Source organism: Gadus macrocephalus, chromosome 10 (genome assembly GCF_031168955.1).
Source record: "Gadus macrocephalus chromosome 10, ASM3116895v1".
NCBI classification, from domain to species: Eukaryota; Metazoa; Chordata; class Actinopteri; order Gadiformes; family Gadidae; genus Gadus; species Gadus macrocephalus.
The window spans coordinates 14,304,354-14,316,236 of NC_082391.1; the positions used below are offsets into that span (position 1 = coordinate 14,304,354).

Consider the following 11,883-nt stretch of genomic DNA (forward strand, 5'->3'; position numbering starts at 1 on the left):
AAACAATCTAATAATCCACAACCCAATTCTACCACCGGGAGCTGTTTAATTGCGCAGATCGTGGCGTCGACTCTGAGCGCAGTGGTCACTGTGACCTCATAAGACGTGTTCGAGTGGTGAACAGCGACTCTATTCGCAAAGAACAAGCATGTACATCCTGGCAGATATTACTGGAAATCGTAATTTGATGTAGCCTATGTATTCGACAAACCTTCACTTGATTTCAAAGTCACACTTTCACAATCATTTGTCCAACAACGGATGATTATTTGTCAATAATGGTTTGATAAAAAATAGAGCATGTATTTAACTGTAAGAGTCGTATGCTTTAGTGCCAATTATTTTGAATTGCTAAAAAATTAAGTAACGTTTTGCATGTAAACGACACAATGGTGGAAATAAAATCAATGGAATTGATTAATTTCCAAACAAGATCAATAAAATGTTTTGCTAGAATATATTTTAGAAATCACCAGATGAACACATGAATTGTTTGTCGCAGTCCTCACCTGCAGCGTGGAGGGTGCTGAGCCGCTCGTCTCTGTGAGGCCAGTGCTCCGTGGTAAACTGGACACTATGTACCTGGAGCCCTTTGGCGCTGGCTGTCTAACCACCAGCTTCCCTTTCCTGGTCTCCGCTAGAAACATGCTGTACCAGTAGGCATCGTTGGACACCAGAGTGGAATCTGCAAAAGAGTTCCTCTCACTGACCACACTGTTCCTGCAGGGAGGAGCAGCTTTGCTGGACTTGGGTTTCTGACACTTGAGAACGATGGTGACCAATATGGTGATCAACAAGAGGAAGGACACCGAGCCCAGGCCGATGACCAGATACAGATTTAAGTCTGAAAAGATGTCGTACTCTAGGGGCACTTCGCTCATGTCTGAGTAGGCCTTGACCGCGGTCTCCACTGTGGACAGCTTGATGGTAACGGTAGCAGAGAGAGCGGGCTCTCCGTTGTCCTTGGCAACCACAACAAGCCGTTGGAGACGGGGGTCTCTGTAACTGAACATTCTCATGGTCCGGATCTCTCCGTTGTACTGGTCCAGACTGAACAAGGTGGCGTCCGTCACCTGTAGAAACTGGTAGGTAATCCTTGAGTTCAACACAGAGTCGCCGTCGATAGCAATCACCTTGGAAACCAGAGAGCCTTTGTCGGTGGATCTGGGGATCTTCTCCTCCACAACTGAGCCGTGAGCGCGCCATGGGGACACTATGACTGGAGTGTTGTCATTCTGGTCGACAATAATGATGTGGACAGTCACATTACTGCTGAGTGGAGGAACACCAGAGTCTCTGGCCTCAATGTGGAAAAGAAACTCCTTCTCAATCTCATAGTCAAACGTCTTCAGAGCAAAGAGTTTACCATTCTCTGGGCTAATGGAGAACAGCATGGACATGGAGGTGTTGGCTATCTCCCTCTCTATGATAAAATACACTAGATACTGGTTTTCATGGAGGTCTGGGTCAACTGCAGTGAGGGAACTCAACAACGATCCAGGTGCATTATTCTCCATTACTCGTATAGTGTAAAACGACTGGGGGAACTGTGGCTCGTTGTCATTGATATCGAGTAAATGAACTGATATCGTTTCATTATCGGATAATGCGGGCGACCCAGAATCCGTTACAATTAACGTGACGTCATATTCGGCGAGACGTTCGCGGTCTAAAGGTTCTGATACTATGAGCTCGTAATGGTAGGGGCTTTCTGATGACATATTGAGAATAAAAGGATGATGCGGTTGACGGATAGCTAGGCTTACTTTGCCATTATCTCCCGTGTCTTTGTCGCTTATTCCCACAAGGGCTATTACTGTGCCTACTGGTGTATTCTCACTGACCGTGCTCTTAACCGACTGCATGGTGATCACCGGATGATTGTCATTCATATCTGTCACATGGACGACCACTCGACACTGCCCCTGTAACGGATGCAGGCCCTTGTCTTTGGCCTCAACGTGCATCTCATAGAACTTCATGTCCTCATAATCAATAGTTCCCCTCACCGTTACCTCCCCGGTGCTCGGGTTCAATGAAAATACATCTTGTGTTTTCTCCGACGTGTACAGGGTAAAGGAGTAGATTATGTCCGCATTCGCACCTTCGTCGAGATCCGTTGCGTTTAATTTAATCACCCGGGTACCAATGGGTGTATTTTCTGTCATGTTGATCGTATACATCGGCTTGTCGAAATGTGGGGCGTTATCGTTTGTGTCTTGTACCCGAACTATGATGTTAGCTGTGCCTGAGCGCACCGGGACTCCGCCGTCCACTGCGGTCAGGACGAGGTGGTGAACGGCGCGCTGCTCTCTGTCTAAAGCTTTGGTCAGCACCAAGTCCACGTACTTGGTTCCGTCGCTACCCGTTTGTATTTCTATCGTGAATTGCTCGCTGACGCTGAGTTTGTATGTCTTTATAGTGTTTACGTCAACGTCTGGGTCGACTGCATTGGGCAGCGAGAATCTCTCTCCTGGTGTGGCCGACTCGGACACATCCAATTCTACCCGGTCCCGTCTGAAGTGGGGAGCGTTATCGTTTATGTCTTTTATCTCCAGTTCGATGTTAAAAATGCGTAACGGACTCTCTATTATCACATCCAGCTTAAGAAAACAAGAGGTCGTGGTCTTAGTTGGACAAAGGTTTTCCCTGTCCATTTTCTCAATGATATAGAGCTCTCCTGTATTTTTGTTAACATCTAAATATTTTTTATTGTGGAAAATATCAAGTTTTACCTCCCGTTGGGCCAGACCTCCAGCCTCCAGTCCCAAGTCTGCCGCAATATTTGCTACAACCCAGCCTCTCTCCAGCTCCTCCGGTATAGAGTACCTCGTCACGCCCAGTGCAGCGGGCCATATTCCACTTAGGACAAAGACTGCGAAGAAAGCTGGCGAAATCCTTCCCTTTTGCATCCTTACGAAAGGGATATTCTTTCCGAAAGCCGTTGTTTTAATTGCACCACCGACTTGAAACGTTTCTTCCTGTTTGCATATAGCAGGCCGGCAGACTACCTTTTAAACCAAACGTAAAAAAGATATAGCATCGCTGTATTGTGTGCGTGCCGTTCCATTGCCTGTTTGAATGGGTGTGTCTTCGAAAGCAACATGAATCTGGTTGATTTAGTGGTGAACAGTGACACCATGTGACTGTACTTACACTCAAACAAACAAGGGTGATGTCAGGAAAAGATAAATAAGGACGTTTAATTTTGGCACCGCGTTGCAATATGAACATAAACCGCCTTTTCCTTTTCTTCTCATTGCTACATGGGTGCTTCTCTTTCAGTATTATTTTCATTGTTGTGACGTCCTCACAGTTGTCTGGTCAAAGATGTGCACATGGTGAGGGGACTGACACATTAAATCAAACTTTTCAAAGGCATGCCTTTCACCTGAAAATGAATTAAAGTTATTTTAATAAATGTATTAAAGGTGATGCTTGTACTATTCTGGCGATGTAACGTGAGCATAAAAGAGCAAGAAGGTACGATTTCAAAATGAAACAGGAACAACATAAACAAGTAATTTACTTCTCTGCCCATGAACCATCTGAAGTGTTGCTTTCATACACCTTGGACGGACTTCACCGCAAGATGTATTCCCAGAACGAGCAAAGATTCTCTGATTGGTCAGAAAGGAGACTGGGATGGTCTAAATCTAAATGGAGATCTAAATAAAGCATGAACTTCAAAAGAGATATTCTAATTTCTCACAATAAAATGATAGATCTTAAATCTTACCTGCAGCACCTTTTAAGGTCTTTACTCAAAAACAAAACCTGAAACATCTTATCGTCATTCATAAATGGCTTATGAAACAAAACCTTACCTAATGAAGCAATTATAGGAGTGGATCAAGGTTAGTGATGGCTGGTACTTCTAGTCCAAAGCCCCAGAGAGAGAGAGAGAGTTGCACCATCTCTTTCACTCCATCAGACCAATTATTTTACAGAAAATGGTGGACCACGGAACCACTCAATAGTTCCAACATAGGGAGCTAGGAGCAGTCATGCTAGGAGCCTTTGCTTTCATTGATCTTTTCGAAGCTAAGATGTAAAAGTTGAGCAGATGTAGAGACCCTCCTATTAGTGTAATTGAGAGGTTGTAAATGGCTGCACTGTTGGATGAAGTGAAATGTGTTTTGGAAAATACAACACTTCAACCCTAACTAGGAAAGACATCAGGAAAACACTGAATAAAGTTTAAGACTTTTATTAAGAACTTTAACATGGCAATGCAAAAGCCGGGCTGGTCTGCAGAACAACTGCTTTTCCAGCTTCGGCAAAACAGTTTATATAGTCTTGCTCTGTGATTCCCCCCATAACCATAACCTCCAAGGGTGGATCTCAAACAATTCCCGTGCATGGCTTCAACATCAACCAACTTCCCTTTCTTACCGCTATGTTCATGGTCTTCAAGGACAACTTGGTTAGCCACGTGGCAAAACTTTCAACCAGTTTTCTACTCCTTTAACTTCACCTCCCCTTATCTATCAGGGAACACCCAGGTCCCCTCGTCCTCTAACCTCACCTCCCTTATCCATTCCTTTCACAACAACTTTGAACTTTTAGGTTGTCTCAACCACATCCGAATAATTATATTGTACAAGAAATATTCGTACATATGGCACAGAACATCAGACAATATTTTTAAGAAACAAGAGTCTCTTCAGAAGACTCACCAAAGAATGACATTTATCTCTTCTAAATAAAGAATATAAGGCAAGACAATGACTATAATCCTTCTAAGGGTAGGATAATTATTCAACAAGTGCTAGGCTTTCCCTCATACACCTTTTGTGATAGTCTGAGTGCTCCTGCTCCATTCTTCTATTTCCCCATCGTCTCTCGTTCAGCAGGGAGGCGGTACATGCCCCTCCCTCTCTGATGGCCTAGTCCGGCCCCATGCAGGGCAGCCCACCATGATGGGCCTCAGGGCTGGGGGCGGCTGGTCCAAAGACAGCACAGAGCCCCGAGCATAGACCAAGACGTTGACACACTGTGGGCGTTTGTGTAAGTAAAGTTTCTTGGGGAGATATTAACAGATTAAGAATAATATTGCGTTCCTGAAATTCATGCCCAATATGTGCAAATGTTTATAGGCCTACTATAGTGCATATTCCCTGTTGGTCATGATTGTGTTTATTATCTTATTTCCTCATGTAGGAAATCTAGGCTTTGTAAATTCGTTTTTCTGAGCTTGTCTTTGGGAAGCCTAAACAGTAGAAGAGAATGTTCTCTTCTTTGCCCTTGACAACTGATTTCACACTAGTGACTGAATAATAGATTATTCAAATATAAATAATGGTTAAGTGAACAAGGTAAAAAGGTTTATTTTTCTAAAAATCTTCTCAGTTATCCACCCTTAACCTCTAACCCTAACCCTAACCTTTTAATGCAAAATGATTCCTCTGAGGATTGTTGTACATTCCTCCGAAGATGGACAATGTACAAACAATGTCCATCTTGTGTTTATCCCTTAAAGGTCCCATGACATGAAAATCTCACTTTGGGAGGTTTTCTAACATAAATATGAGTTCCCCTAGCCTGCCTATGGTCCCCCAGTGGCTAAAACTTGCGTTTGGTGTAAAACTAGCACTAGCTGTTCTGCTCGCCTTTGAAAAAACGGAGGCTCAAGCGCGCTGATTTGGAATGTCTGTGCTCATGACGTCATCAGTAATCTCAGCTCCTCCCCTTACTCTGCCTGGCCCGCCCAGAGACGTTGGCCCGCCAATGAGACTCGACCGTACGAGCGCCACATGTGTGTGTGTGTGAATACACACACTGTAACGCAAGTGTTTCTTGTCGGTTCTTTGACGTGTCTTGTATTTCCACAACGAGACTGTCGTGGGGGTCATCTCTAAGCCATGGCTGAGAAGGAATTGGGGGAAAGGAACTTTGGTTTGACTCGCTGAAGTACATGAACTGCGACATGCCGCCGGTTGCCGCGAGGCACCATCGCCCGGCAGCGGGCAGCCGGCCGCAGGCAGCGCGCGGTTCAGTCGACTTCAGGTTGATGTGAAAGTGGAAGAACCAGAGACGTCGCAGAACCCGACAAAGTCGTTTGTGATTCATAATATCGTCTGGAGGCACACACAATATGTTATATGATATAGATATCTATGTATTATATGATATTATTTAGATATAGAGCTCCAGGACTGTAACGCAAGTGTTGTACACTTCCTTGTTATTTGGATAACCGTTCTGCTGTTGGTGTGATGGCGCATAACACGTCGGACTCTCGTATCTGGTATTTCTACAACGAGACTCGTATTGGGGGTTATCTCAGCCAAGGTTGAGAATGAATTGGGGGGAAGGAACTTTGGCTTTGACTCCCTCAAGAACATGAACCACGACAAGGAGGAGAAAGGGATCTTTGCCGGGCAGCGCTTATGCACCTCCGCCTCCGGCGGTGGTCCCTCAGCGGGGCTCAAGCGGGAGACATTCGCCGCCAACAATCCCTTTCTCCTCCATGTCGTGGTTCATGTTCTTGAGGGAGTCAAAGCCAAAGTTCCTTCCCCCCAATTCATTCTCAACCTTGGCTGAGATAACCCCCAATACGAGTCTCGTTGTAGAAATACCAGATACGAGAGTCCGACGTGTTATGCGCCATCACACCAACAGCAGAACGGTTATCCAAATAACAAGGAAGTGTACAACACTTGCGTTACAGTCCTGGAGCTCTATATCTAAATAATATCATATACATAGATATCTATATCATATAACATATTGTGTGCGCCTCCAGACGATATTATGAATCACAAACGACTTTGTCGGGTTCTGCGACGTCTCTGGTTCTTCCACTTTCACATCAACCTGAAGTCGACTGAACCGCGCGCTGCCTGCTGCCCGCTGCCCGCTGCCGGGCGATGGTGCCTCGCGGCAACCGGCGGCATGTCGCAGTTCATGTACTTCAGCGAGTCAAACCACAGTTCCTTTCCCCCAATTCCTTCTCAACCAGAACCCAACGCGGTCGTTTGAGATTCATAATATCGGCTCACACAGCTTTTGACCGTGATAATATATATTATATGATATAGATATCTGTGTAGGCTATATGATAATATTTAGATATAGAGCTCCAGGACTCCCGTGTGTTCTAGAATATTTACAGAACACGGCTAAAGGCTGTGTGCGCCTCGCCATTGCGATACATCCACTGTAAACAGAGCGCATGGTGGCTGCAAGCTGCTCAGGGCCACACCCCCACCCTCCTCCTTGACACGCCCACCGAAACAGCGCATTTGGGGGAAGCTCAATGTGCGACTGGCTCGGAGTGGCTGTAACTCTGCACCATGGCTGAATTTAGGGAACGTCTTTGAATACTGTGTTAGTTGCCCACTAATACCTATATTAAAGAATACATAAAATAGCATGTCATGGGACCTTTAAGATTACATATGGATCTTATGATGCCACATTGTTTAGATTAACGTATATTGATTTGTTATAGCCTATTCCTTATTGAATCTTTGCATTTCAAATAAAGTAAAACAACCACAACAAAATGTAATTTAAGTGTGTGATTGACGTCCATGACACACTTTTTTGCGTTATATATTTTCTATTGACCATCGTGTAATAGGCCAACAGATATATACATAAATTGGCATTATGAATTACGGTAATTATCTAAAGATGATAAAGGTAACAAATGTTTGAAAGTACACACATTGGTCATGGCAATGTACAGCATATCCAACACTTTTATATTATGACTCACTGACGCCCTCTGCTGACGATATATAATTTGATTCCTTCTCTGACGTTATCATAATGTTTGTTTACCATGCCTACATTTATATTAATGACTATAATAGCATTAAAACAAAAATATATATTTTTTCACCCAGTTTAACGACGATTACAATTTAAGGAAATGATTAAGGTTAGAAATGTAGCCTATTTTGATTGGGCACCTCCAGACATTATTGGAGTCACATTCCTTTTCATTATGGGGCTTCTCGGAATATTTAATGCAATTTTATCTTTTTTTGTGCATTTAATATCTGCACGTATAAGGCATTAGTTTCCTGCATTATAATGTATAACCAATGTAATACACACGTTCTACAGTCGCCGCCTGGTGGTTGAACGTATAAATTGCAGTACAAATGGCTGGTCAGTGTTCCGACATTTTCAGCACCAGGGGGATGGCGAGCTCCCACCGCGTAATGTTTTGTCGTGGACAATTGACAGGATTGGTTCCTATCTGTTGTGCACTTGTCTGAAATTAAATTGACGACCTACATTTGAACCTATTTTTCTAAGACACCACCATTTCTTGATGAAAGAACGTTAACATTATGCCTATAGGCATATTCATGAAAAATAGAAGAGGCTAATCAGTTTCAGGTTCCACACAGAACTGGGCATATTATATGCCTCATAGTGTCCCTGAAAGGAAATAGCTAGTCGAATACCCTTGCTCGTCTGAAAGTAAGTGGACTTGCCTAGAAATCCTGCTCCTTCATCCTCCTACAGCTCCCTATGGATCCGCCTTCACTCAGAGAACAAGTGGCTCCCTTCTCTCTGAGGGGAGCCATTTGGTTATTAACAGAATAATCGTCAATGTGATTCATGCGCACAACCTAATTAGGCTACCTCACTTGATTATAATCAGTTTTTTTCCCTCTCTCTCATTCTTCAACGTGAAAGGTCACAGAGAAAGGGGCCATATGCCCAAAATGGCATCCAGGTGTGGCATTTTAACTGAGCACCCCCCCCCCCCCCCCCCCCTCCCCCACCTGACTGCTAGGATTCATTCTCATGGTTTTAATTAAAGTGATATTTCAGGAGAGAAGGCTCTGTTTGTTCAGTTAATGAACCCTCTGTATTCTCTCTGGGCAAATGGAAATGCGCGCGGTCCAATTAGCATATCTTAGCATTTTGCAATATTTATTCCTCAACACGGAAAACAGCTTACGAAGGCAAAATAACTGATGAAACTAAGTTTTGTTGGCCTTAAATTATTGACTCAAGATTATAAAATATGGATTTAGTGAACTTGCAGTTAAATGTATATAGACATAGGACTACCGTGTGTGAGTGTGTGCACGTGTGCGTGTGTGTGTGTGTGTGTGTGTGTGTGTGTGTGTGTGTGTGTGTGTGTGTGTGTGTGTGTGTGTGTGTGTGTGTGTGTGTGTGTGTGTGTGTGTGTGTGTGTGCGTGTGTGTGTTCGTGCATGCCAGTGGATTAAATCTACATTTGAGAAAAAAATACTTTATTTTCAGAAAATGGTTCCAGTACATGGCTGTTGATGATTACCTCCCCACCCCGTTAAAACTGCATGTGTCAACGGCATCTTGCATATTACATATGATTATATGATGCCCTTTAATATGCACACCTCCTGAAGCATATTCAATCAAATCAAAAGAAAACATTTCCGTTCGTGTTTTTATAAAAAATATAAATTCATGAAGATGTGCAAAAAGTCTTCCTTCACTGTTCACTACACACTTCCACACCTTTTGGATGAATCAATAACCGCTTCAACGTGATTGTCTAAATAATAATAATTACAAGAGGAGGACGAAAAGACTAAGATGTACATGAATGCCAACCATATAAAAATGGCGTCACCATTTGTTTCTCCATCTCTGCAGGAGTTCATTGTCCAGCTCCCCCTTCACAAACTGTCTGAAACGTCTTTCGTTTGCTCGCTTCATGAGTCCACCAACACCGAACCAATGTCAGAAAAAGCCAGCATCTTTCCTTCTCATGTCTCCTTCTTCATCCTCCTTTCTTGAAGGTTGCAGAAACCAGATGGATCACCCCACCGCACCCCGGTCTGCCTCAGCCCTGGGGCTGTGCGCGCGTTCAACAGCCAAGCCCGTAGTTTAATCGTTGTACAGGTCGTTGTTGATGATGGCGGCCTCGCCCTGCGGGGACATCTGAAGCCGCCTCTTCTTGCCGAAGGTGGAGAAGGCGTTGCGCACGTCCAGCTCGCTGCGGTGCACCACGGGCCTCAGGGTGCAGAACCCGGAGGGCGTGCCGGGGATGTACACGTTGTGCTGGTAGTCGGGAGGCGGGTGGGGGTGCGGGTGCGGGTGGGGGTGGGGGTGCGGGGGGAGGGGGGGCAGGGAGGGCTGCTGCTGCTGGGGTGGCGGGGTGCAGCGGGGGGTCCAGGAGCGGGCGGGGACGGCGGGCACGGCGGCGGACATCTTGTTGTCTGTTTTGGGAGATGAGTGTCGGAGTTAGCGGGGGAGGGGGCAGAAGAAGCAGGGTCACTCATGGCTTCTCTGGGACTTCCAGGGGGACGGCGGCGCTTTAAGGGGGTCTTTGGACCTTCTAACTTTACTTTAGTACAGTGCGGGGCAAGTACAGCATGGGACACCGGCGATGTTAAATCAATATCAAATAGAAAAGGAAATAGAAAATGTGCAGGATATCATCAAAATATATTTTGGTGTGTTTAACAAGATGGGATGACACAAAATAGATTGTTTTTCTAACACTGGGAAACATTACAGTCGGTACACAGGCTTTCCTCTTAATTGAGGATGGGTGGTGGGGTTACACCCAGAGGTTGTTTGCTGGTGGGGAGATCTGGCCTCGCGTACCTTTCCCTCCGCCCCTCATGTGGTTTCCCCAGGTCCAGTACTGCCCAGGGGCCATGGAGCTCACATAGTTCTCAGGGTCGGCATGCATGGCCTTGCGCATCAGCGTGCCGTCCATGTTTATAGAGTTATAGCTGTAGGGGAATACACATCATTAGCCTTGGTTCACATGGTACCCTAACTTTGGCACAATTAAACAATATCATTTTGGTGGTATACCTTTTAATCGAATTGGAGTTTTGATTTTTCGTCAACGTCCAGTCTGTGTTTGGCTGCTTGAGCTGAAAAAAGAAAAGAATAAAACGAGTTTAGTTCCCCGCATCATACTTGAAACATGACTCAATTAAAGCATTCAATTTTTACTTTTAAGTTTTCTAATCTGCAACCTAGGACCATTAAGGAGGGAAATGTAATAGAGCTGGGTTCTTCATGTTTATCACCAGTGAATCGTTGCTAATTCGCGTTCTAACGGATTCCGAGAAAGCCATTGCTCCCCGTGGATGGCTGCCATATTACAGGTTTAACTGGTTTCAACCTGGAGCCGTTGGAGTGGATACCAGTCACCACACACGGTGCACCAGGGAGGGCTGTGTCACACGGGGGGTGAAATAGAGTTATCGAGTGGAATTAATTCCGGTTTGTGTCTCATATGTATTTCACGCTCTATTAATTTACTTAGAGTTGTTAACACGGAGAATGCGATGTAAGCGTATTATTAGCATCGGTATTCTAAATACGTTCCTCGCCAGCTACGCACAAAAACCAATTAAAACCCCACCGGGATGAAACGAAACACGATTTTAATCTTCAAAGGAAAGCGTGCCAAGGAGGAAATTAAGAAAAGTATCCACGTAATTGTTTTGTGGAATTTATGCATCATTCTTCCATTAATATTTGCTTTATGCTCCTCGAGCAAGCTTTTTAATTAAAAGTCACACGAGGGCTGCCTCAAGTTTGTAGTCCTTACAGCTTTTTCTGGCACAAAGTAGGACAGCTCACTTGGAACTTCTGGAAGTTACACTTCCACGCATTTGGCTTACACGGGCAGGCCATCATCCACGCGCATGTCATGATCTGCGTGCAGGCTAAGATCCACGCGCACGTGTAGTAGCCTTGCACTGCATGTGCTATTGGAGACCTGGTTATTGCTGTTAAGAGTCTCAACGAGACTTATGGGAGGATGGAGGATCCTTAGATACACTGCTGGGCCGTCCCAAGGAGGCAATTAACATCAAGAACGTCCCCCCTGGAGGGATCTAGCCGCGGGGGTAACAATTGCCGTGACCTCAAATGTTCTCAGTACGTAGTCACGGGAGTG

General features: G+C 44.8%; 2 protein-coding genes across 2 annotated transcripts in view; both read right to left on the reverse strand.

Moving 5' to 3' along the window:
- Nucleotides 1-213: 213 nt before the first annotated feature.
- LOC132466528 (protocadherin-10-like) overlaps nucleotides 214-11,883 on the reverse strand; it is a 13,360-nt gene continuing 1,690 nt past the window's right edge. The window contains exons 2-3 of the mRNA XM_060063779.1: nucleotides 510-2,187; nucleotides 214-234 (exon numbers count right to left, since the gene is read on the reverse strand). Coding sequence (XP_059919762.1) covers nucleotides 214-234; nucleotides 510-2,187 — 1,699 coding nt within the window. The remainder of the gene's footprint in view (nucleotides 235-509; nucleotides 2,188-11,883) is intronic.
- LOC132465834 (acrosin-like) lies at nucleotides 9,210-11,877 on the reverse strand. The gene is made up of 3 exons (XM_060062672.1): nucleotides 10,785-11,877; nucleotides 10,569-10,699; nucleotides 9,210-10,177 (listed from the first exon to the last, which is right to left on the reverse strand). Exons 2-3 carry the CDS (start codon nucleotides 10,681-10,683, stop codon nucleotides 9,846-9,848), a joined length of 447 nt encoding a protein of 148 aa, XP_059918655.1. The 5' UTR covers nucleotides 10,684-10,699; nucleotides 10,785-11,877; the 3' UTR covers nucleotides 9,210-9,845.

Bases quoted from the DNA above. Each gene is read 5' to 3' on its own strand.
- LOC132465834 (XM_060062672.1), bottom strand. From the start codon at position 10,683: ATGGACGGCACGCTGATGCGCAAGGCCATGCATGCCGACCCTGAGAAC. The intron at 10,178-10,568 runs GTACGCGAGGCC...CTCCCAAAACAG, and splicing joins CATGAGGGGCGGAGGGAAAG to ACAACAAGATGTCCGCCGCC.